Source organism: Numenius arquata, chromosome 1, assembly GCF_964106895.1.
Source record: "Numenius arquata chromosome 1, bNumArq3.hap1.1, whole genome shotgun sequence".
NCBI classification, from domain to species: Eukaryota; Metazoa; Chordata; class Aves; order Charadriiformes; family Scolopacidae; genus Numenius; species Numenius arquata.
The window spans coordinates 114,485,611-114,512,247 of NC_133576.1; the positions used below are offsets into that span (position 1 = coordinate 114,485,611).

At 44.7% G+C, this 26,637-nt stretch overlaps 1 protein-coding gene across 3 annotated transcripts; it reads left to right on the top strand.

Annotated features, from left to right (window-relative positions):
• The first annotated feature begins 1,332 nt into the window (after positions 1–1,332).
• Positions 1,333–24,860, top strand: SMAD9 (SMAD family member 9). Of its 3 annotated transcripts, none has more exons than XM_074152359.1 (6): positions 1,333–1,744; positions 9,273–9,530; positions 12,391–12,528; positions 14,250–14,471; positions 18,985–19,241; positions 24,717–24,860. In XM_074152359.1, the coding sequence occupies exons 1-6, from the start codon at positions 1,333–1,335 to the stop codon at positions 24,858–24,860; spliced, it is 1,431 nt and encodes a 476-aa protein (XP_074008460.1). The 3 variants fall into 3 exon arrangements, with proteins under 3 accessions (XP_074008460.1, XP_074008544.1, XP_074008622.1); XM_074152443.1 differs by having other exon boundaries at positions 12,391–12,501; XM_074152521.1 differs by lacking the exon at positions 12,391–12,528.
• Positions 24,861–26,637: the final 1,777 nt, after the last annotated feature.

Genomic DNA, 26,637 nt, shown 5'->3' on the forward strand with positions numbered 1-26,637 from the left:
ACGGTTTATGAAGCCCTGCTGCTCCCAACACTGAGCAGTATCTCTCTGTCTCCTCAGTGGCTGCATATAAGTAGTGGAAGGACCGAAGTCCTCCCACAAGGGTGGAGTAGACCAGTCATGGAGCTGTTTCTCTGTAGACATCCATTTAGAAGCTGCTTCTCTGGAGGCATCCAATTATAAGCTGCTGTCATCTCCTGTTTTAAATGCCCCCTGTATAGTAAAGTCCTTTGGACTTGGTATGCACAGGGGGCCCATGGAGTGTATTTAAAGCAGTTAATAGCTTGACATACAAGGACGATTTCCTCAGAGTTCCAGTCAGCGGAAATATGTCATTTTCAGCTAAAATTAGACTGACTCCAGCTACATTTGAAAAAAAAACGAAAAAGAAAAACCCTCAAGAACTAAACTCTTTCTGTTGGACTTGGTCAGATGTAACAACTCCTAGCAGAAATAACTCAGGATCCATCCAGCACAAACTGTATCCAAAAGTCTGTGATTTTAATCCAAAAACTTTGAATTGTTGGAGAGAGCGAAACAGACTGGCGAGTCAAACAAGGTTTTCCCTTGCGTATGAGACAATGTAAATAAGTTTAGAGAATAGTGATAGATCTTTCAAACACACTAAATTAAATCTGTGGGTATTTGAATTTTAAATTAATTTTGCAGTTAATATTTTACAACTCTTGACTGTCGAGTGAGATTGGAGGGGCAGAGAGGGAGTTAAGTTAGAAAAATATTCTACTCATTACCACCATAAAATTTGATATTACAGATTTAATTTCCTAGTAGATGCTTGAGCTGAACCTACAGCTACCAGCATAAAGAAAAAGCTGCATTTTCTTTTGTAGTAAATATAACCCCAGTCTTGCAACAATTTGCCTACTGCATTAAGCTCTAAACACAAATTGAAATGACTGGACACTTAATGCTTTCCAAGGTCCAACTCTAAATTGAGTGTGGAGGGTAGAGGGGAGGAGAGGCTTGGACCCAAAATAAACAGCAAAAAACAAACAGAAAACCATTGAAAATTAAATACACATTTTGAATCATTTCTCTTTCGAAAGATTGTATTGAAGGAACAATGAAAGGAGTGTGTGAAGCCTAATGATGTATTGTGTTGTTATTCCAGGCTTCATCAGCAGTTTCTTGATGTTTGGAAAGTTCTGAGACCCACCCCGTTGGACTACTTGTAACCAGTGCCTAAGACTACAAAAACGTGTACCTGTCCTTGAAGGAAGCGTCCATCTCTATTGTGGAAACTCCGTGCAAGCCTTGCAAGGCAGGAGAGCGATTTGTGCTTCCGTTGACGCTCGTGTGTAATCTCTGCTTCTTATGCACTCCAGCACCCCTATCAGTTCCTTGTTCTCCTTCACCAGCCCTGCAGTGAAAAGGCTGCTGGGCTGGAAACAAGGAGATGAAGAGGAAAAGTGGGCAGAAAAAGCTGTTGATTCCTTGGTGAAGAAGTTGAAGAAGAAAAAAGGTGCCATGGAAGAACTGGAAAGGGCTCTGAGCTGCCCCGGTCAGCCCAGTAAATGTGTCACGATCCCACGTTCCTTGGATGGGCGGCTGCAGGTGTCCCACCGCAAGGGGCTTCCCCACGTCATATACTGCAGAGTGTGGCGCTGGCCTGATTTACAATCTCACCATGAGTTGAAACCACTGGAATGTTGCGAGTTCCCATTTGGCTCAAAACAGAAAGAAGTGTGCATTAACCCCTACCACTACCGGCGGGTGGAAACCCCAGGTAATTATGTCATCTGCAAATGATTCGCATCTCCCTATTAGCTCTTGCACTGGCAGGTCTAGTCTTGGTGCAGCCGACCGAGTTCTGCTCTGAAATCTGAAAAGGCAGGCTCCATTTGATGGAAGGACCTTGGGTCTTTCCCTGCCTAATGGCATCACAGCTCCGGCAGCCGGGAGTAAGGAGCACCTCGCTCCGTAGGGTCCATGGTGTCCGTGTCCCGTCGGACCCCCCCGAGGGTGCCCGGATCTTGTCCAGGGTGCTGAAAACAAGCCATCTCTCCGTGGACGTGGGTGCTAGCTGCCCTCCGAACCCTCCTTCTGCAAACTGGTGTCCACTGGCATGAAGTCTAGGCACCATCCTAGACTTAACCACCCTGGCTAGGTTGATGTCTCATTGTCTGAAAATCAGCAATCGACTCATTATTCCACAGGAAAAATGTATCGCACTCTTTCTCTTTAAAGATTAGAGTTGCAGTAAGATGGCTTATTTTGCTGTGGATACGAAACCAGTTCAGTTGATTCTTCCTAAAATGGCTGGTGGCCTGCCTTCAGCGGGATTTACTTACCTGAATGGATAGTTCGTAGGAAATAAATCCCCCAAGTTTACATAAAACTTTGAATTTTTCCACTGGTGATCCTCTTTAGACTGGACTTGGTCAGCACTGAAAACTTATGACCTCACTGAAAAGTCGTTTAATTGGGCTTTGCGTCAGTGAAACAGCTGTTAAAAAATTACAGTGTTCAGTGTTGACTTCTATAGGGATCTTGGAAAGCAGGGTTGGCAGAGATCTTGAGCAGTCATCCTGTTCTCCTCTGCCCCTGCTCCCAAACCAAAACAAATTACCAGGTACATTCCTGACAGATGTTTTTCTAATGAGCTCTAAAAATCCCATGTGATAGAGGCTCCACAACCTCCCCAGGCAAATGAATCTCTTGCTTTGCTATCCTTACAGTTCAAAATGATTTCTCATGCCTAACCTAGCTCTCCCTTGCTGCCAAAAATCACAGTAATTTAATTTACTAATGGATACAGTTGGTAAGTGTATACTTATTATTCTGTGATTACTCTTTGTCTGGCATGAACTTTACTCTGAGGTGACATTGGGATCAGATAAGTGAACCGTGGGATGTTTCTTTTCACACAGATGAAATAAGGGAAAGACATTTGTTAACATTTGTTAAAAACAACAGGGGCTGTTCCCTTTTCTGATAGTCCTTCCACTGCAGTGAAGCTGTCATTTTGAAGTTGTATCTGAACTGCTGTAAACATTGTCACAACTAAAATTTTACAGCTGCAGTGAGTGGTGCGTGTTGTCAACAGTTTTCAGTGGAAAGAGCTGATCTCCTGCCTTGCTAAAATAAACTCTTCAAGAATCTAAGAAAAGATGCTCATAAAATATCCCACTTTGTGTATCTTTCTCTTTGAAGGCTGCAGTATTTAGTGTCTTCTCATTTCTTCTGGTGTAACTCCAGCGTAGTTAATGGAGTCTCCTCAGTGTGGTAGGTGACAGCACTGCACAGTGCTGTTTTCAACCCCGGTCTCCTGATCTGTTCAGTGCCAGCTGACAAACACTACTACTGGGATAATCCAGCAGCTGCTAAATGGCTGCCAAAGCATATTGTTCAGACCCTGAAACTCAGAAGTTTTCAGCTGTGAACGTCTCTCACGTTTGTCTCTGCATCAGACTGGCTGCATCTCTACTAGTAAACGAGACGAGGCCAAGGTGCAGGTCTCAGTCTTGCTGAATTGGTAGTGTTCCCGGGCACAGCTTTTACTCATGCGGGCTCACATGGACTAGCAGTTATCGGGGTGCAGGGATTAGCCCACAGGAGGGACTTTGGGCACTTTAGATGTGACCACCTTGTTTTGGAGGTGAAAAAGAGCGCAACTGCGAGGGTGCAAGCTGTGCTGTGCCAGTTCTCCCCAGGACCCAGGAATTGTTCGTGGGCTGCTGTATTCACCTCTACTGCTCTTCTTACAGGGACAACTTAGAAGCTGAAGCTCACAAGTGAGTCACCTCCTTGCTAAAGATGCGGTGCAGCAAGGAGAACAACCTACTTGGGTGTGCTGGGGCAGCAGCAGGAGAAGTAACTTCATAGAATCATAGAATGGTTAGAGTTGGAAGGGACCTTAAAGACCATCAAGTTCCAATGCCCCTGCCATGGGCAGGGACACCTCCACTAGAGCAGATTGCTCAAAGCCCCATCCAGCCTGGTCTTGAACACTTCAGGGGATGGGACATCCACAACTTCTCTGGGCAACCTGTTTCAGTGTCTCACCACCCTCACAGTTAAGAATTTCTTTCTAATATCTAATCTAAATCTCCCCTCTTTCAGTTTAAAACCTCGTCCACTCCCTCATAAAGAGTCCCTCCCCATCTCTCCTGTAGGCCCCCTTCAGGTGCTGCAAGGCTGCTATAATGTCTCCCCAGAGCATTCTCTTCTCCAGATGGGGTCTCAGGAGCGCAGAGTAGAGGGGTAGAATCACCTCCCTCGACCTGCTGGCCACACTTCTTTTGATGCAGCCCAGGATGCAGTTGGCTTTCTGGGCTGCCAGCACGCATTGTCGGCTCACGTCAAGCTTCTCATCCACCAATACCCTGAAGTCCTTCTCCTCAGGGCTGCTCTCCAGCCATTCTCCACCCAACCTGTATTTGTGCCTGGGATTGCCATGTCCCAGGTGCAGGACCCTGCACTTGGCTTGGTTGAACTTCATGCAGTTTGCACGGGCCCACCTCTCAAGCCTGTCCAGGTCCCTCTGGATGGCATCCCTTCCCTCCAGTGTGTCGAGCACGCCACACAGCTTGGTGTCGTCGGCAAACTTACACCTCTGCAAGTAGCAGCAGTGCAGCTCCAGGCCAGAGGCAGTTAGAAAGCAGTGCTTCAAGGAGGTGGTGGTGAGGCAAGAGAAGAAATGAGCTTCAGAAGACAGTGGTAGCAGTGAGATCACCACCAAGAACACTAGGAGCGGTTGATCTAGGTGCCAATCTGTTTAAACGGTCCTCTTTTCACTACAGGAAATCTTCTGCATCTTGGCTGTTGGTGATCTTAGGCTTATGTGAGGTTCTCTGAGTCTCGTCCTCTGGAGCTAAAGAATCCACCCATGAAATTAGTCAGCAGTGCATTTCTTTATAATCCACAAGCCAGTATTATTTTCATATAAATGTCATAGAATCGTCTAGGTTGGGAAGGACCTTTAAGATCATCAAGCAACCGTTAACCTAGCACTGCCAAACCCACCACTAAACCATGTCCCTAAGCACCACGTCTACCCGTCTGTTGAATACCTCCAGGGATGGTGATTCAACCACTTCCCTGAACAGCCTGTTCCAATGCTTGACAACCCTTTCCATCGTTTTGGGGCTTACTTTCCATCACTGCAGTGTGTTTTGCTGAGTCAGCCACTCTGTGACCAGATCCTTTAACTTTTATTCAGAACAAATGAGTTGTGTCAAAGCTGGGAGGGCCTCACCCTTTCTTTAATGGCCTGACAGATCCCTAGAGCTCTATTACTAAAGAGCAGCTTTAAACTCTGGTCTGAGATTCAGGGCTTTCATTGCCTCCGCTGTGTCCTCAGCCTGCCCAGCCACGTCCTAGTCTATGCTGACCAATACTGCACAGATTATGCGTAGCTTTTATTGCTGCTACCAGTGTTTCCAACAGATTTCTTCTCAGGTCTGCTGAGCAACAGATACTACCATTTACCGAGAAAGCAGAAATATTTCCTCTATTTGTGCAACATCCGACTGCAGAGAGGCGTTAGGCCACCAAGCCTAAAGGAGATAGGTATGGTGGTTAGGCTCTGCTTCCCCCTTCATTGCTTTGCCTGGAAGAGCTGGTCAGAAGGAGACCACCTTTTGTCAGGAGAAGCTGCAGTTTCAGAAAAATATAAAAGCTGCCTAAACATTTACCCATTCTTTTTATGTCAGATCATTCATGTGTAGATAGTGGAAATTCTAGCGTTCACTGTAGCTGTAGAGAACAGGAGCCTACATGAACATTTGACTTAGACTAAGTGCTTGCTTTCATCAAGCCCGAGTGGGACTAAGATGTGGTAGCCTCCCAGCTGGAAGACCACCAGTTGATGATCTCGGTGGTGGTCCTGTGTTTGGTGTTTGTGAATGGTCATGGGTGTGGGGAACAGATGGATCTCACTGGAGGATATGTCTCAGAAGGTAGTAAACTCTGCAAAGATAGGCTGGCGTGTGAGAAATTGCAGGGTGGATGTTGTACCTGGAATTAAACTGTGAGGCAGATAGTTTGCTTGCTAGCACCTCAAGTCACAGCGTCTGGGCACAGCCAGGTTTCCAGCAGGAACTGTTGCAGCTAAAGGGAACAGGAGAAAGCCTACTGCAGGAGATGCAGTGGCAGGACTTCAGACATGACTGTATTAGTCTTTAGTTGAACAAAGATCATCGACGCTTGGGCATATGTAGAAAGAAGGATCCATCCCTGGCTCTCAGTGGTGAATAGCAGGTAGAAGAAAAGGTAGATTATGAGGACAGACAGGTCCCAATGCCCTCAGTCACTCAGTTTCGTGCCTCTGGTCACACTTCCTTCAGAGTTGTTGAGCCCTGGAGAGTGACATCTGTTACCAAAAGAGCAAGGAGAACAAGGCCCTCTGGGGAATTTTTAGCCACAAACAAGCAAATCTCTGGATTCCTCACCACCACAGAGGCTTTAGCCCTCTAGGCAGCCACAGAGCAGTCAGTGGAAAGATTGAGTGAGGTGGCAAAAACTGTACAGCAGAGCAGAAATTAAAAGTACCCTGGTCAGAGCTGGGAAGGAGTTCAAGGCTTGAAAATTCCTCTTGCTGACTCACTCAGGGCGAGTCAAAGGCTTTTCCTGGCAAGTGCTGTTCACACATCCAGATTCTCAGCTTTCATTTAGAGAGGGAGTTGCGTTGAGTTCTCAGAGGGCTGAAGAAAGCCGCTTCCTTAGCAGTGGTACCCACAGGAAGGTGCCAACCTCCCAGCGCTGCATGCCATTGCTGTAGCACAGCTGTCCCTTGCTTAGCACCTCTGCTGGGTGCAAAAGGATCACCAGTTCCCCGTTTTCTAGGGCTGCTGGTCAGAGTTGGCTGAGCAGCAGCACACCTGGCAAGCATCATACCGGTTTCATGGAGCAGCAGAGGAAAACTCCAGAAGCAGCAGCAGCTCACAGCCTGGAACTGCCCACTGGAGCATGGGATGGGAGGGATCCAGCTCACCAAAACCACATCAGCAGTGGTGGTATTGGCCTTGTCCCAATATCGAGCAGATGAACTGAGCACTAAAAGAGTCTGTTTCTCTACACTGGCTGCGAAGAGATCCGTGGGGGGACTGGGCAATGCATCTCAGTGTGAATGCCTATATTGCTTGTATGAGTCCTACCTGGGGAATCTAGGAAATCCAAAAAACTAAAGAAGCAGTAAAGAAGCAGAGATACCTTTCTCTACCAAAGGACTTAAGAGGGTGGCAGCAAAATACTTCATGCAGCAAAATCTTCATGGTAGGGGCATATCAAAGGCAGAAGGAAAGAAAGTCATCTCCAGAGCACCATCCTTGTGCTGGTCAGAAGCTAATTAGAAATGCTTTAGGCCAGAGAAGGGTCTACGTATAGTCTCTTAACAGGTATCCCAGTGTCTGTGTTTCCAGGCAGGGAAGAAGATAACTTCTGCAGTGAACCCCATGTCATCAGTCCAAACTTTTGTGTATTTTTAGAGCTCAGTTCTCCAGTTCATGGGTGACTGGCAAATTCCCAAATGGTATATGCCAGTGGGTGGGCAGGAACACGGTTTAGCCCTGCCCCGGGTACAGCATAGTGCCACGTCAAGCAAGAAGCTGTAAACCTGCCATTGGTACCAGGCACTGGTCCTCCCCCTCCCGCTTGAACTGCCCCAGCTCCCTGAGCAATTGAGTGCGCTGAGGGTGCACTCCAAGGAGGGTGTTCCTACAGCCTTTTCTCATGCACAGGTTTTGCATTATATCTATATTATTTGCTTTATAGCAATTATTCCACTCTTTCATTATGCTGGATAAATGAGAGTTCACTGTAATTAGAAGGTGTTAGCTAACCTACCTAAAAAGAATAAGCCTTACCTAGACAGAGCTTTTTTGGGCCTAAACAATACGTTAAAACATGTTCAAACCGTATATTCCTGTCAGCATTTATAACCGAGAGGGCACATTGCTATTTGTTTCCATAAACTAGTAAGGATAGACTGAAAGATTACATGCTGCTGGGTTTTAGGCCAGAGGAACTCTGGACACTAGGTCGATCAATACGAGCCTGCTGAACTGTTCCCGGTGTTGGGACAATTCATCCTTGTCACAATAACGCAAATTGCCTCCTTGTCTTCTCTGGCGGCTTTTAGATCTGCATGACAGCAACTGGGGATTCATTCCCCCCTATTTGTGTTTAAGGCCTTAACTAAGACAATTAGGCACTACAGGAACTAGCAAATAATAGAGAAATCTTGGGGTACATGAATTGCCCACTGTATGTGCTGTTCTCCCCCCGAGGACTACGAGGGACCCAGTTAAAGCCTCAGGTTGAACTCCCATATGCAGAACTATTTAGCAAACATCTTTTGTGTTCCAGCCTAGGGGCTGCATCTTCACAGGTAACTCACTAGTTGGGTTTTCTAAAGTGTTTTGACTCCAGTTCTGCTCTTGGTCCTGATATGTCAGAATCCACAACATTTTGGGTCAACTTGAGGTTTCTCAATGCAGCAATGCTGTTACAGCACTGACAGTATGAGATGTAAGCGAGAAGAGTTTGTGAAGAGAGGCAATATCTTCTATTAGAGAAATTTTTACGTGCATTAATTTGGATTTCAGTTTTCTGACCTGCGTTTTTCATGTCTTAACTACCAACCATTGACATTTGTCTCCTCTTGCTAGATCTTTTCTAACTATATTGCAAGGCCTAAATTAATATTGCTGCAATATTTGAATTGTCATTTACATTTCCTTTTAAAGATCCCACTGTCTGGCTGGCAGCATTTTCAAGTACCTGAAAACCTTTTAAATCTGGTGTCTAGCTTCTTGTCTGTCCTTCCTTTTGCCCATCTGTAAAATACTTGTAGTAGAATATGCAGTGTATCGTGGAACACCGTTAATTGTTATTAGACTTGGCTGTGGTTTTGGAAAATCCTGGTGACAATATTTAACAAAACCCTGACATGTTCAGTCTTTCAGGAAGGAAGGAATAGGTAATTTTGAAGGGGAGAAACGCGCCACTTTTTCATTTCTGTAAGAGGGCTGTGTGCGCATGCTGTACCTGTGAATTTTATCGTACCTTGCTCAAGTCAGAAATGAGTCCATATTTTGCATATGGAGTTGCTGCAAGTGGCTGCAAATCTGGGAAAAAAGGGTCCAAGAATGAGCTTGATTCTTGTTTTTGGACAGGTTTGTTGCCCTTCAATGACTTGTATATAGACAGCAATATTTGGGCAGCACAAAATATGCCTCTGCTTGACTTAGAAAGATATGCTTTCAAGAGTGCAGTTTTAACTAGATTTTTTCTGTTCTTGTTTTTATTTTCAGTCCTACCTCCTGTACTCGTTCCAAGACACAGTGAGTTTAACCCTCACCTCAGCCTCCTCGCCAAGTTTCGAAACACTTCTCTGCACAGCGAGCCACTGATGCCGCACAATGCCACCTATCCTGATTCGTTCCAGCATCCTCCATGCACCCCTTTTCCATCATCACCCAGCCACATGTTCTCCCAGTCGCCCAACAGCATCAGCTACCCCAACTCACCAGGAAGCTCTTCTGGACCAGGAAGTCCCTATCAGCTCACGGGTAAGAATGAGCTTTCAGACATCCTGACTGAGGCAGCTGAGATTCTGGCCAGGAGCTGGAGTCAGGTGCCAATTCTGTGTGCTCCCCCCAAGGCTGTAGCTACAGATTGAAATGTTGGACAGGATGGATTTGGTAGGTGATTTCTTGTGACTACCTCTTAGTATTGTCTCCCAGTCCTTCTGACAGATGCACAGTGGAGTCAGAATTGTAGTCATCCCACTCCTAGAAGTGCCTGGATGAGATTTCATGATTACTGTAAGGGGAAAATTAAGGAGAGGAGCAGATGTGCCAGGCCACCTTCTGCCTAAAGCTGCCCATCCAAGCTTCTGATACAATCCATGAAAAAGAGCACTTATAATACCTAAGTTAGTCACCTCTAATAGAGATGGTCAGGGTAGGGACCTTTAGAAACTCCATTGAGAGAGAACATATAAAATGGGGAAATTGGTATGCAGAAATATTTTTTAATGTATGGTGATCCCACTAACTGAATAAACTTCAGGAAATTAAGGTGTTTGACAATCTGGCTTAACACTCGGTGAAGCCACCAGGCAAATTCCTATGACTTTGGAACACGTTTCATCAGCCCCACAGTTCTGAGGTCAGCAGGGTTATTGTCACTCAGATTGTTTGTGTTGTGAACTCCTTACTTAGTACTTCTCTAATTACCTGAGAATTTAACTATGCTTTGACTGTTAAGTACGCCAAGAAGGTGTCATGCATCACAGCTGACAGCTGGCTTTAATATCAAAACGTGGTTCAGATTCACTTCTGCACTTTGTTGTATCTCTCAAATAGTTTCAGTGATACCAAATTTTTCACAAAGATGAATTCAAGTCATACTCTTGTGGCTTATTGTTTTAATGTCTCACCTACAAAGCATTTAAATTCTTGTCCTTAGTGATACGCCTATTTTGACTTTAAGTGCAAGAAAGGTGTTTATTTTTACAAAGTATTTGTAGTATTTGAACTTCCTTTTAAGCTAGACACTTTCAACACAGTGTGATGTTTTTCCTTCCCTCTCCATTCATTGAATGGACCTTCATTCCTTTCTTCTCTAGATCTGTACTTCAGATTAAATCATATTTAGCAACATGGAAACATTTCAGCAAGTAGTAGGACTTGTTTGTCTTCTCCCATCTTTTTCTTTCACCTCTGTGTAACCAACCTGGATTCAGTGGAGCTGATCCTGACAGGTAAATCAGGCCCATTCCAACTATTTAATGACTGTGACTCGTGCATTTAACTGAACTTGGGACCTTGCAAATCTACTTAAAAATGGAAGTGGCTCAACCTGAGCTTCAGTATATCACAGCACACAGCGTGCTGATAAGCATAATTTGCCTGTGTAACAATCAGGGATGGAAGACAATCTAAAGCAAACTGGAGTTACGTCAAGAACCTTGAGTGGGATTGGTGTGACCAAATACAGATGTCAACAATGCAAATTTCTACATCTCATGCAATTGTCTATACTCTCTCTGTAATCAGTGGGGAAAAACAGGCACTCCTAGAACACGATCCATTGCATCTGAAGGTGTATGTGTAAAGTAGCTGCAATGGACCATGTCTGCAGGTGCCGTTTTACTTCAGTGGGTAAAAAAACGAGCTTACGGTGACTAGCTTTGGTGTAGACACCAAAAATACCTGTATAAACACATTATATTCCTTTCTGTGACCTGTATTCTCTTCCACTCTTTCTTGATTTTCTTTTACTAGTCTAGCTTGTTGCATTTTCTGCGGGAGGGTTATACCATCTATATGTTAGAAATATCATATAGTGTATGAAATTCCTAAATCCCGAACAATGCTTAAATAGAATAACATTCCTGTGCAGTACTTAACTTGGAAGATTCAATGGTTGTCTTATGAGACAGTCCACATTTATCCACTCTGGGTGAAGTTGCTCTGTTTCGAGGGCCAGCCAACAGAGCCTGAACACAAGAGGAAATTTCAACCTGGAACCAAGTTAAACCCTGGTCTTCTTAATGAGATCCTTAGTCCTGCAATCTTGTATATAGCTATAATTTACACATAAGCCCACTGAGTTTCTGTTCAAATGAATAAAACTACATGCTTTTAGTGCTTATGCAGTGAATGTCGACATTTTCTGATACAAAAAGTCCCTTTGGCTTTCTAAAGCCTCTTGTCTTTCTTGAGAATCCCCACTATAGAATCACCTTTTTCTAGCTTACTATGCTATAAATGAAACAAATCGGGAGCTGGACAGGTTGTGAGTTGATACATTTTCTCCAGATTTTTTCATCACATCCATTGCTCTTTGATGGGAGACTGAACAAACCAGAAGAGGGACAGCCTTCCCTTGTAGCACAGAGGTAAAAAGGACAAATCTGAAGGGAGCTTTGCCAGCTCTGATTGCAGAGTGTAAAGGCTTTCCATAGGCTTTTTTTATAGCCCACGAAGAAAGAGAGCTTCCTCCCAGAGGATCAGTTAAAGTTAGCTTCTGCTCTTATATCATCCTCTTCAAGTTTTAAATTTGCGAGAGAACTCTGGAACTGAAGGATCAAACTGTGTTACTTCCTAAGGATAACAACTGGTGTTAACAGAGAGCTTGACTGGACATCAGTCTAGGCCCGAGGCACTGTTGGGACCGTCTCTCTCTTTTCCAAGTGCAGCATGTCCAACCTGACAGCCCTTCACTCCCGTCCTTCCTGAGCAAGTCTCAATCTGGAGACTGAAGGGAGGTCAAGTTCAGGTTTGTGCTCTGTTTCCAGCCCTTCTCTAGCTAAACAATGCTGGAGAAGTGTTAAGTAGTCACCAGAAAAAGCCAGGGAGAATTTACCAACGTATTGATTTAGGTGTCTTTTCTTTCTTTTCTTTCTTTCCTTCTTTCTAATAGTGGAAACTCCACCACCGCCTTACCATGCAAGAGAACCTCCAGGAACCCACAATGGGCGGTCAATGGATGCATTAGCTGAAAGTCAACTCGTGCTGTCTTTGCCCAATGGAGGTAAATCTGCTGATGGAGAAGCTGAAAGTAAATAACCATTTGTACTATTCTTCAAAGCAAAAAAAAAAATGTTATTTGAACAAGAAGGTTCAGTGATCTGTAATAATAGGTTTCAGACAGGTTTGCAGTAAGGCTGTTTACTAGACGTGTCCATTAGCTAGCAGAATAGGTTGATTTAAGAATTCAGTGAATTATGTGTGAAGTTGCAGAGTTTAGACCTTATTTGCATCCATGGACTATTATAGTTAGAAAGCTGTTAATGACAGCAAACACTGTTATCTACGTTGTAAAGACAAAGTTATCAAATCAAGGATGGTGAGGCGATACAACACACAAGAGCACTATCAATATCAGAACTGATTTCTTTATCACCTTCAGTCCTTGGTTCCAAGTACTTTAAAGCCTTGTGGTTGGGACCTTTTTTACTGCCATCTTTGTATTAATGTCACATTCCTGGCTGGCTAGAAAAGGACATGTTCTAGTGAAGTACAAAGAGATTTTTACAGAATACTAAATTCTTTGTCTTCATATAAGAATGCTTTAATGGGAGAGGGCACGGGTAGTCAGAATATAAGGGTCTGGGATGGTCTCTGCTACCTCCAGACTAGTAGTGGTAGGTGATGCCTCCACCATTGAAAGCCCACTGCTGCAGAGCAGCAAGGGGAAATGGAGTTTCTCTGCTGGGTTTTCCTTTGGCTTCCTGCTGCTGCAAAGGAAAAATCACCATTGTTCTTTTAGTCCAGCATATTGTAGTCCACACATGCACATTAAAAAAATAATGCCATCCTTCTGAAACAGTGAGGACCATGTATGTATCACAGAACTGGAACAGAAGGAAGGTGAGAGTGATAGTGCTAATTGCAGATGGGTATGCAGAATGGCCAGATAATAACTAGTTATCAGACACCAATACTTTTAAATAAATTGCTGGGATAATTTAATCTCTTTACCATAGTTTACCATCTGTGATCACTGCCCTAGTGAATGTTAGTTGGCAGTTTAGTGGAGGTTATGCACAGAGGTGCTCTAGGGGCCGGAGGTCTCGCATGCCTATGGTGGGCAGGCAGGATAATGTTTCCCACTAATTCCTGTAGGACAAATGAGACTTGGAGATTCTGTTACATTTTTTAGTCTTTCTCTGTCTCTGAGTTAGAAAACCTGGACAGGGGTAGATCCAAAAGAAATGACCTTGCTGACATTTCAGCTTACGGTCCCACATGGAAGCAGAAAGCCCCAGAGCATGCAAAAAATTGGGGGGAGTGATTGATTACTTCTGAACTTCAGAGTTTGGTATTAGGCTGAAGGCTTGGCTCAGTTTTGACTTGCTTTGAGCCCATCTGTCATCCCTAGCTCCTGCTGGTGTGCAGAGCAGATGTATCCCTTGCTATTTTCGGTGTAGAGGTTGGGCCCCGGTTCAGCAAGGAATGTCAGCATGTGCTTAATTTAATGCAGGGAGTTATCACTTTTAAGAACAAGTGGGACTCCTCAGAGGCTTAGAATTAAGCTGGTGTAGCAGCCCTTTGCATGTTTGGGGCTTCAGTCATAAAATTAAGAAGAAACAGAAGCTGCTGTTGAGATAAAGCATGACATAAATGACTGTTAAGATGAAGAGCCGGGGGGGGCGGGAAGAAAGAGCCGCGGTGGGGGGAAGAAATTAGAGTGGGAGGGAGGGAGGAAAGAAAACAGAGAATGATTGCTTAAAAAATATTACTGAGACCTGAGCAGCTGATTAATTTTATTTCCTACAGACTTTCGGCCTGTTTGCTATGAGGAACCCCAACATTGGTGCTCAGTTGCCTACTACGAACTCAACAACCGGGTAGGAGAAACTTTCCAGGCTTCTTCTAGAAGTATCCTTATAGATGGATTTACGGATCCTTCAAATAACAAAAACAGGTTCTGCCTGGGACTGCTCTCAAATGTAAACCGCAACTCTACTATAGAAAACACCAGGAGACACATAGGAAAAGGTAAGAGGAAATCCCTTCTCCTTGGGAATATTCAGAGCTTGAAAGAACCCTGCATTGCATTAACAAACCTAGCTGATTTGTGAGCTGTGCTTGTCTTAAAACCAAAGCTCTGAGATTACTTCTGAAATAGAAGAAAAGCAGCTGATTCTTTTCTGACTGGATAACAATCAGCAGAGTAGCTCCTTACAAAAGCTATTTACTTGGCCAGCGAAGAGAAAAATGTTGTTTATAGTTGTGTGTTCTAATTTAGCAGTATGTATTTTCATTTTATTTATTAGAGCTTCTGGCAGCTGGGAATATTGCCATTGAAATGCCACTAAAAGGATAATTGCTGGTGCCTCAGGGCTGGTTCTCCTACCACCAAATAACAAAGGGAGATGGATGAAACACTTAGGAGTTGAGTTATTTAGCTGAAGAACTCTACCAAAGTTGCCTTTGTAGCTTTTTCCCCCCTACTAGTCTGATTCCCTGCCTTGTCAACTTCTTGCCAGTAAAACTGTCTTGGATTCTCCCTCCAGCAGTTCTCCTTGCATGCTCCACTTCTGGTGTACGTATAGCCTGTGCATGCAGGAGCATATGCTACTAGCGACATGTACGAGGAGACCACACCTGGACACGTGTGGCCGCACACACTCCATCCCAGCTCACTAGGGCTGTGTAGGGCCTGATATTCTCCCAGAACTTACTGTTGTTTGTGGCAGTGAGTCAGAAGCCCTGAACTGGCCACTTCTCTGCGCAGATGAAGCTTTGCCTGTTCTGGTATATCCAGTCTAGACTCATTATCTTGCCAACCCAGCCTCTCACCAGTAGCTGCCTGGGAATGGATTTCCCACTGGGCTAATTAACTCTAATTGTTCCACTCCTATTATCTTGTCAACCTCACCTCATTTCCCAGGCCTAAAGCAGTGTTTTAATTGGCTCTTGATACTCTAGTGTTGAATGACTGAATACGAAGAAGCTCTGAGACGAATGTGACATAGTTTTTACAAACAACAGTGAACCTGAAGGCTAGCACAGGAGATCAGAGAATCAGAGAGATGTTGTACTTAGCTCTTGCACTTTTTTTCCAGGAGGGAAAGCAGATGTACTGTGTGAAGCTAGTGTGATGCTACAAGTGTCTGTCATAATAGTTTGTGGTGAGAGGTGGAAATGAATTGTACCTCTAGTTCTAGCTTACTCAGAAAATAAAGCAAACCTTCTCCATCAGCATAAGCTGTCAGAGGGATGTAGGTCAAAGCTGACCCCAGCCCTAAAAGAAGAATGACAAAAGGTCTCAGTCAAAGCTGTCGTTTGAGGATGTTACGTTCTGTGACTTTCTGCCCAAAAAGAGGAAGAGGCAGAACAGGAAGAAAATGAGGTAAATGCTAATGGTCCTCATCCATTCAAATCTGAAGATCAGTTTTCATTGATTAAAAGTCCTTTAAAGTCTTACACTAGGAATCTGCCCAAGGGAAGGGAGCAGGTTGCCTAGAGAGGAGCTTAGTATATCAGAGATCCTTAATTTTACTGCTCTTCCTTGTTTATGCAAATCTTGAAAAAAAACATGGTCAAGTGGAATACAAGTGGCACCAGTACAGGCCTGCAGAGGAGCACAGAGCTGCTCCAAAAGTGTGTAGTTCAAAGGCATTCTGGACAGATGAAAGCTACTGAAATGGATACAATTGTCACATGTTAACAGGGGAGAAAAAAGAGTGAGTAAACAAGATTAGCTCAGTCGGATAAGGATATGTGATTGAATTCTCATCTAGTGTATCAGCGTGAAATGGTTTCCTGGAAATACCACATCAAAGCAAAAAACAATCCAGAACACAATGCAACATCTACTAGCAATTGGACCTGTTTCAGCAGTCAGACTTCAAGGACAAAAAGGGGACTTCTGATCAGAGTGTCAAGAAGATGTGGATGCTTGGAGACTGCTGAATTTCCAGTTTCTGCAGAGACTAATGAAATCCCACTAAAACATATGGATCCTTGATTTGGTCTTCTGCAAATATGTATTCAGCAACTTGGCTTCCTTGAGGGTGCTTGTCTCTGCAAATGAATACCAGAAGAATGGAAATATACGCTGACATTTCATTACTGATGTATTTATTGCTTTTAAAAAGTCCACAAGGAAAAAGCCAATTGTAGCCTCTGCTTTCAGAAGTGACTATAGTGTTTTTGTTATTGTGGTACACAGTTTGGGCAATGCCTTTGAAAGCATTCATTTATTTTTTCAGAAGTTGGGTTACTCAATATACTCTGAAAATCCAGACTTAGAAGCTTTTCACCTTATCACTCACATGTGTAGTCACCCTAAATAAGTAGCCTCACCTGAAGATTTGAAGTGTGGTGAACATTTACGCCCTTGTTCTTCTCTCCATACCCTGTGTTCTCACTCTGTTTATTTCAGAAAGTTGTATTGAGTTTCTCAAGGTCAGCTAGGACCTTTGTCTTTTCAGTCCTTCCCTTTTATCCATCTTCCAGAGAAGGGAAAGGAGTCACAGGTCAAGTGAGAGCAGTCACAACGTGCAGCACCCCATGATGTCCGGTACAGTTGGACTGGAGCTGATGACTGGTCTAATGGAGTTGTCATCTCACCCGTGTTCCCAGTGCAGTACTGGCATGTGCTCTGAGCCACACCCCCCTGCCACTCACATCTAATTTGAGAGCTCGTGGGTGCAGAGAAGTAAAAGTCAAGTGATGGCTTGAAGACAGACTTCAAGGTTCCTGTCTGAGTCACTCTGGAAGCCTATGGGAGAGCATACTTTTTCCCAGATTCTTTTCCCACTCAACCTGCTTTTCCCCAAGACTTTCCCACTTCTGTTTAGAGGCAGTGTTTGTCCTAAGGATGTGCTGCTGCCCCTTGCTGTCAGGACCACAGAATGGTGAACAGGCTGGGAATATGTAACCAGTCTTTTTTGTATGAAAAACAACAGGAATAAAACTAATTACAACTGAATTATTAAAGCATAGTTATCACTAGCTTTCCAGGCAGTCCACTGAGACTCTGTGAACATGTGCATTTGTATGTAAAGGTTTGGATGCCATACCTGGGAACAGAGAGGAGGACTTTATTTTTATTTAGTGGTGGCTTTTATGAGAACAAAGAACTGAGTTCTTCCACCTCTCTTGGCCATGGGAGGGGTTCCTCTCGCCTAATCTAGCCATGGGAAGGGTGAATGTCTAAGCATCTTCACAGGATGACTCGCCCCCCTTCAGGGTGTGGTTTCATGCTCAGGTTTAAGCAGTCTGGGTGCCCCAGTGCCACCTTTCCACTGATGAAGATCTCACTGCAAATAAATCTTGTTTTGTTTTGTTTGTTTTTAATTTTATTAGCTGGTTCAGTGCCCCAGTCTATATGGCTGCCCAGTCCCCAGCCATTGCTGCCAGCGTGAAGGCAGGTGTGGTAAGAGGCAGCAGGGGCAGAGAACAAGAGAGCCTTTTCAGCACCTGCACAGGCTTCCATCAGCTTGAGCTGGCTGTGAGCCCGCTCTTTGTAGCAGCTGGAGTGAATCATCTGGTAATCACAGTGCTTCTCATCATCTTTCAGCTAGAGAAAGCATCTACACAATTAGCTTACACAAGATTCCTAACTTTAAGGTTACTGCATTGGGCTAAGATAAATTCTCTCACCAGTTTAGGTGTATTTTTAATGCAGGTAGACATCCTGGGCTGACCATAGGACCTTCATTTCCCCAAGGCATGGTAAAAATTTAGAGTTAGTGTTGGTAAGTCACTTGGGCACTGAAAAGTTCAGAAGGAAACCAGTCATTTTCTTGCTAAAGGTCACTTTGAACAGGATCCGATGAGAAATTCATGTCATATAAATGCAAATACATAGTTCTGATGTGATGTATAAAACAAAATACAGAAAAGCTATTTTAAGTATACACCGTACTGTGTTTGAACTGCATGAGACAGGATCCTGTAGTAAAAAATTAACATGCAATGAAGTGGGTCTTGGTCAGTGTGAATGTGCTCAACAGTGAAAATAGATTTAGGTGTGCAATGCATAACAGATTTGTGAGTTCTTTGGCAGTTTTGATCCATGCTTTGTACATGGTTGATGTATGGTTGACATATATGTATGTGTGTATATATGTGCGTTGTGTGCTTCATAAAGTACTGTGCTCTAGGTGGACCTGCTTTGGCAGAGGGGTTGGACTAGATGATCTTCAGAGGTCCCTTGTAACCCCATATCATTCTGTGATTCTGTGCTGTTGGATTAAGGAAATAAACCAACCTTCATTGAGAAACAAGACAGAACATCGTGAGCCAAGACTTTTTTCTCCTAGATCATTACCTCCAAATGGCATTTATGACAATTTCTTCTTAAAGTTGGTGGGTCCATTGTACAGATACATGGATATGCACACAGTTACTGTCTTTTACAAGTCAGTGTATAGAGACCGAGTGCTTGGAATGGTCCTGGGCTTGTACGCCCACACCAGTAAAATAGTTAAAGAATTACTGGTATAACGTGTGTTGTGAACAACAGAGAAATAATAAAAGTGTTTTTTTCTTTTTCAAGGTGTTCATCTTTACTATGTTGGTGGGGAAGTTTACGCTGAATGTGTCAGTGACAGCAGTATTTTTGTGCAAAGCCGCAACTGTAACTACCAGCATGGTTTCCACCCAGCCACCGTCTGCAAGATCCCCAGTGGCTGCAGCCTCAAGATCTTCAACAACCAGCTCTTCGCCCAGCTGCTTGCCCAGTCAGTCAATCATGGGTTTGAAGTGGTATATGAGCTGACCAAGATGTGTACTATTCGAATGAGCTTTGTTAAAGTAAGGGTTCTTTGTTTTCTCTTGTGTTTCTGAAAAGGCAAATCCCATCACTTGCAAGCTTTGGTGCTAAACTAGACCCCATCAAATCCTTCCCAACTGGGGATTTAGACACCCAGCTTGCAAATAGCAATTTAGACTGCCTGTTTTCCAATATTGCCTTAAGCTTCTAGGTGCTTAAAAACAGTAGCTTTTGTGGTCAACCTGGAAATTTCTTAGATTCCAAAAATTAGGTATTCCATATGCTTCTTGTGGAAAGTAAGCAGAGATTGAATAGTGATGTTCCCGCATTGATTGCATAAAGAGCTCAACTTAGAGGGGCTTAGCAACATGTAAAAGTTGTGGCATATATCTTAGGCGATTGTGATTTCTCCTATCGTTACTGGTTTACAATAGAGCTTGGTAGGGCCATAGATCTGAAAAGAATGTCCTTATGGCTCTAGACTAATTTAGTGTCACCATTACTGTAGACTGGTGTATATGGTCTTAGTCAAGAAACACTGGGTCCTCCTTCAGCCCCCACTGAGCTTGCTGGGAATTGTTGTTTGCCACTGGTTTGATCCCTGGCAAGAGATTGTCTTAATTTCTCTTGACATTCACTCTGGCCAGCCACACTACCAGAAGGGCTTCTGTCAAGGAGAATACAAAAGAAGATCTTACCTTCCACCTGTTATTTGGAAGAGACAGGAGACCACCAAAGCCATTACTGTTTCCATGTCTTTCATATCTGAATTTTGCAGTCTGACTGCTCTGTGTGTGAAGCATCAGTCTTTGTGGAAGTTTCTTAAATCTTCTGAATGGCCTCCTTGCCAGAATGAAATCTCTTGACTCCCTTTAGGTCTTAGGATTTACTTAGGTGCCTATTGTAGCATCTAAGCCCCAGAGAATGGTGAGTATTTCAAGTATGTTAACAGATGCACTGGACTGGCTTCCTACAGTGCGGCTGGGGAGAGCTGGCAGCAATGTTCAGCCTGCAAACTAGAGAATATGTATCATTAGAAGCAAGTTGGTCCTGCTAGGTACCATAGGAAGTGGTTTGAGTACGTCCGTTTGTCTTGCAGATTTGGTTCTATACAAATGACTGAACCAAGCTGATTGAATTCACATCTAAGATACTGCAAAACTGCTTAAGGCTCAAGCCCGGTTCCTCTGTGTTCTTCAAAGCAGATGAGTTGAGTCCCACACACCTTTCTAGTTCTGACTCTTTCCAGCCATCCTTGGGGACCCATCTACTTAACACTCTGAGAGCATTAAGAGGGCCCTGTAATTTTTCCCAAGAGTCCAAGCCAAAATCTCTCTGCCCGTGACCGTGCTTTCTTTTTTCTTGGGAAGGAACTGACATCTTGTTCACACGCAAGCATTAGGGGAAAAAAAGAAAGCAAGAAACCCAATAAACAGCATTTTTTTTAATGGAAGACATGAATGGGCATGTTGTTTATGAAGGCAGTGTAACCAGTTATGCAATATTTTCATTATCTCAGCAACTCAGGGGTAGTCTCTTTGATGTGTTATCTGCCTTCATGCCCAGCATGGCAGCAGGAATGGTGGTGTTGATGCACTCAATAGCACTCTGCCATATTATCACCTTGCTTTGTTGAAACAATAGCAGCCACTATAGTGCCTCAGGCATCAGAAGACCAGTGCAAGGAGTTATTTTGAACCCTTTCCCATGACCTTTGGAAAAATGTCTATGCAAATGTCATCTAGGTTCTTTCTTTCTGGCCTATAAAAGCCTTTTCCTGTAGTCAGTCTTCTCAAATTATTTCTCTCCCAAAGTGTGAGCGCCAGTGTGTTCAGTTTGGGGGCAGAAATGCCCCTGGGTGTTGGGTATGAAGTGCACAGAGGAGCATGTTGTCTGTCAGAGCCACACACCAGGAGCCCCCAGGTGCAGGACAGTCCTGTGGTTTCTCCCCTGATTTGTGACTAGATGCTGCTGGTCACTTACAGCCCACAGGGCAAGCAAGAACCAAAGGGCTGGAGACCCTGCCTCCTACCCCTCCAGTGCTTGAGCTGGGAGGCAGAGATGGGTAAGGACCAAGACATGAGCAACTTACCAGGACTGTATCATCTTCTGCAGGCAGGACATAGGACAAGAGAAATGAAGGTCCTGTCCCTTCTGATACCCTTCATGTGCCCACGGAGCAACTGGGAGGAGCTCAACCCTGAGGCCAATGTGAGTGGGAGCAGACAGCAGTTGCCATCCACTTAGCACTGCCGATACCAAAACAGGATGGCTGTTGTCCCCTCTCCACAGATGAGGAACACGAAATGTTCCTGAAGCACAAAGTGGAGAGACAAAGAGTTTCTCCAAGCCAGAGTCTGAACCCAGCGCCTTCCCTCCCACGTTTCCCCAGGTCTCTGGGCTGAGAGGGTGACCCAGCAGACTTGGGCATACTCCCCAGCAAGAGGAAGCTCAGCACTGTGAGATGTGGCTGGACCCTGGTCAGGAGAAAGCTTTTGCTCCCCGGAGGTGGGAAGGTCTGGCAGGAGCAGCAGGACCCCTCAGCTGATCTTTCCCATGCTGGAAGGGACATCTCCCCATGGGGGTATCATTATCCTCTTCCCACCATCTGCGCAAAGCACCACCACAGCTTTGGAAGTTGTTCTCATCTTATTCCCTCGTTAAGAGTGCTCAACTTCCAAGCTCGTTTCAGCCCCGGGGAGGAAGGAGGCTACCTGCGGCCCAGGAGTGATGTATGGTGGGCACGGGGGTCCTGCCCTCCGGGCATTTCCCCTGCTGGCGGCTCCAGTACGGGCAGCTGGGCTGGGGAAGGTGACTGTGAGTGTCTGGGAGTTGCCAGCAGAGGGAGATGGCCGGCCACCGACATGCTCTGCCAGACGCCTCCAAATCGCGCAGGTTGCTCTTGCAGCCTGTAATTCCTCTTCCTCCGGCTTTTGTGTCCTGCCAGTCAGCAGAGGTGCAGGACTCCTCTGGCACTTGCCCTTCTGGCCGTGTATCTTCACTGTGTCCGAGCAGACTTCACAAACTCAGAAGCCTGACAGTGCTGGTTTAGAGAGTGACATTTTATGCAAACATTTCCAGAACATAAATCTGAGTTGCCTGTGAACACAGGCCCTTTCTAGCCTTAAATGCTCTGCAGGTCAGAAAGTTGCTGCCTGATTAAAAATACTCTTTGGGTTTTGATGGGTCCATATCTTGCTCTTCTGCTTTTTTCCTCCTTTTCTTCATTAAGGAGAAATGGATTTTACCCCGACCACTTATTATGACATCTAGTTTTGGTGTTCCTAGTTTTGCAGCTGAACGTTCTAGAGAAGTGGTTTCTAGCAGCCTCAGTTGTCTGAGTTGTTCCTCACTCTACAATTTAGGTATATTTGGCAGGCATCAATCTTAACATACTTCCATGCCCTTTTTTCATGACAAGAATATCAAACGCCCTGACTAGTATAATGATAGGTAAGGCTCTGCTTCTCTGATCAGCGGCCCACAAATGAAGAGCCTCATCCTGCAGTGTTTTGCATGTTGCCCTAGGGAAGTCCGAGTTCAGTTCTGGCAGTGAGACAGCAGCTTAGCTGTGAGACTTCGGGCTGTGACTTGGATGTCGGGCTTCAGGCTGTGAAATCGCAGGGTCTGCCTTAGCAAGCAGACACTGTGCCGGCTTGAGGCACAAGGACTTCTGCTTCTCTTCTCTCCCTGCCAGCACTGCATCCTCATCTTCTGTCAAACGCTCCATGTCCCTTATCTCCCTGAAAGACCTGGAGAAATTACTGCAGGACTTCCCACAGCAGACAGTTGGGAACTCCCATGGGAAAAGAGGACGTGTAGTAGTGATAGGATGAGGGGAAATGGTTTTAAACTGAAAGAGGGGAGATTTAGATTAGATACTAGAAAGAAATTCTTTACTGTGAGAAATTCTTTACCACTGGAACAGGCTGCCCAGAGAAGCTGTGGATGCCCCACCCCTGGAGGTGTTCAAGGCCACACTAGATCAGGCTTTGAGCAGCCTGGTCTAGTGGGAGGTGTCCCTGCAGGGGGGGTTGGAACTAGATGATCTTCTAGTCTAGGTCTCTTCTAACCTGAACCATTCTATGATTCGATATTCAAGGATAGAAAACCTATGGAAAATGTCTATACATAGGTTAGGTATGGTACATAGGAACCTTGCTGGAAGTTTCCAGAGGTTCAGATAAATACCTAGAACTTCTCAGATTCGTAGGATGCATCTCCACCAAGAAATGAAACAGTGCCCAGGAGCATTCCCAGTTCCTGTTAAAGTGCTATGACAGGGCCTGGCCTGCTTTTCGTCTATGCCAGCCAGCACAGTCTGGAAGATGTTCCTGGGCACGTCTCTGGGGTGCGAACAGCAGGGACCATTCCCCATGGGCTGCTTGCAGGCAGCCAAGCCTGGAAACAGGCCTTTCCATGCTGGTTGGTCTCAGCACCTGGAAGTGTGACTGAGGGTTTTTAATTTAATAGTATAGAGTCCTTGATAACTATGATAACAATGACCTTAGAAAGGAGCAAAGTTTCTAGAGAAAATCATAGAATCATAGAATCGTCTAGGTTGGAAGAGACCCTTGGGATCATCGAGTCCAACCATCTTCCCTACTCTACAAAGTTCTCCCCTGTACCATATCCCCCAACACCACATCTAAACGTCTCTTAAACACATCCAGGGATGGTGACTCAACCACCTCCCTGGGCAGCCTATTCCAATGCCCGACCACTCTTTCTGTGAAAAATTCTTTCCTAATGTTCAGTCTAAACCTACCCTGTTGGAGCTTGAAGCCATTCCTTCTCGTTCTGTCATTAATTACCTGTGCGAAGAGACCAGCACCAACCTCTCTACAGTGTCCTTTCAAGTAGTTGTAGAGAGTGATGAGGTCTCCCCTCAGCCTCCTCTTCCTCATACTAAACAGTCCCAGCTCCTTCAACTGCTCTTCATATGATTTGTTTTCCAGGCCCTTCACCAGCTTCGTTGCCCTCCTCTGCACTCGCTCCAGCACCTCGATATCTCTCTTGTATTGAGGTGCCCAAAACTGGACACAATACTCCAGGTGTGGCCTCACCAGTGCTGAGTACAGGGGCACAATCACCTCCCTACTTCTGCTGGTCACGCTATTTCTAATACAAGCCAGGATGCCGTTGGCTTTCTTGGCCACCTGGGCACACTGCCAGCTCATATTCAGCCGCTTGTCAATTGGAACCCCCAGGTCTCTTTCTTCCAGGCAGCTTTCCAGCCACATTTCCCCAAGCCTGTAGCGCTGCTTGGGGTTATTGTGGCCCAAGTGCAGAACCTGGCACTTGCCCTTGTTGAAACTCATACCATTGATGTTGTCCCAATGATCCAATCTATCTAAGTCTCTCAAATTATCCCTAGGACAAAGCATTAAATCTTGGGAACTTGGGTGATGGACTGCATGTGGTTGTGTTAGACTGTCAGCACTGGAGTTGTGATTTAATACTGTTATTTAAAAAAAAAAAAACCCTCACTTTTTGGTCCTTTGATGCTTTTATAGGGCTGGGGAGCAGAGTATCATCGCCAAGATGTTACAAGCACACCCTGCTGGATCGAGATCCACCTGCATGGACCATTGCAATGGCTGGATAAGGTGCTGACACAGATGGGCTCACCTCATAACCCCATCTCCTCAGTCTCTTAAGAATCATCTCTAGAATTCCCTTAGGATGGATGCTATTGCAGGCAGTGGCTTATAGGATTTCCAGTGAACAGAAGCTTCTATATGTAGATGTATGTAGTTGTAAATATATCTATACATAGTCTCCTTTTTTTTTTTTCATGCTACATTTTGTGGTTTCTAGTTACTCTGATGCCAGTACAATAAGTTTAGAAATTCAGGTATGGCATATCTGTTCTCTAGTACAAAATAAGCCAAATTCCTGCAAAAGTGTCAAACATTTCCTGTGAGCATCTTCATTCCCCAGCCAAGCCAGTAAACGGTGCGAATTCTCAGCACTTCCATGCGGATTCAGAAACCTGGCTGTAGCTGTTCCTAGTAGGTGAAATTCACCCTTCTGCAGGCAACCAAAGTCAGATCTCTGCACCATTTATATCCATTTTACATCCTAATTTCAGGTCTAAAAGAGGACCTTAGGTGGTGCACAGGACTTACGTATAGAGATGACTTTTATCCAGTGAACTGAAGGACTAAACTGCAATTCCAGTCTGTCTCCCTACTGCAAAGCGCGATGAGACAACAGATCCTCTGAGGAGCTAAGGCACCACTGTCTCCCTTAGGATTTGGCAGGAGGAGAGAGCCCTCGGGACGTGTCCAGCACTGGAGCCTTATCAGAGCATTCTGGACACATCCGAGTAGTCTGATGCTGTTAACTCAGTAGTGTACGGTACCGCTGCACTGAAAAGCAACAAGCTCCTAAGAAAAAATAAAGAAGAAAATTTGAAATATATGCCTATAAGTTAAAAACTAATTAACTTCCAGTGCTTTTCTGCAAAGTACATACATACTTGCATATGTATCTGGCATGTAAACTGAATCCTATCCATTATACAGTATTGATGTAGTTTGTTTTAAAGTTAGGACTGTCTGTAGTTAGACTACTGTGCTGATATCAAGGGTACGTCTAAAAGGGACTTGAACTGTGATTCAAAAAAGGGAAATGAAGTGTGCATTGAAGAACCGAATAACTACTTTATCATTCATCTTGGCATGGTCTCTGTACTGGGAACAGGAAACCCCACGGCCCCAGGATGCCAAGAGAAGGAGGTGGGAGTCAGCCACATCCACCCCCTGCGCTGGGCCAGTCCTCAGGATCTGTCTGCAACGCTTGGGTTTGAGAGAGAGGGTTTCCCTGCCAGTCACTCCGTGCATCCCCATGGATGATTCTTCATCTCAGATACTACAGGTGTCATCATTTGCAGTGCTTTTGCTTTGCCTGCAGAGGATGGTGAGGCAGTGTAAGCCACGAACAAGCGAAGAGTGAACCTACGTGCAGAACCTTTTTGAAAAGCTCCTTGTCTGTGGTCCTTCTATACACAGGGAAACCCATTGCCCATAATCTCTAGCCTTACAGAATGCTGTTCGCTTGGTAACCTGTTCCGAGGAGGCAGATGAAACTCTTACTACATTTTGATGGTCCCCATTACCGTGCTGAAAGGGCAGAGGATTGTTTCTTTCCAGGCATAACAGTCCACTGAAAATTGTTTTGCTTTAAGGGTCAGAAAGAGTGATAACTTCTCCAATCTCATTCCTGCTTAGAACGCACCAGAAGTTTCCCAAGGAAAAAAAAAAACCTTTTTACGGAATGTTTCTTCTCACACCATATCTGGTGCTACACATTTTACTGCATAATTAGAAGAGGATATCTGAAATCTTCAGCTACATCACACATTCACTGGAGAGACTTTCCATGTGTTTTAACTTAGATGCAATGTAACACCTATTACAGGATGGTAATTAC

Excerpts from the sequence above, each read along its gene's own strand:
- SMAD9 (XM_074152359.1), top strand. The coding sequence starts at position 1,333 with ATGCACTCCAGCACCCCTATCAGTTCCTTGTTCTCCTTCACCAGCCCT. Across the intron at positions 12,529-14,249 it reads TGCTGATGGAGAAGCTGAAA|ACTTTCGGCCTGTTTGCTAT; the intron begins GTAAATAACCAT and ends TATTTCCTACAG. Across the intron at positions 14,472-18,984 it reads CAGGAGACACATAGGAAAAG|GTGTTCATCTTTACTATGTT; the intron begins GTAAGAGGAAAT and ends TTCTTTTTCAAG.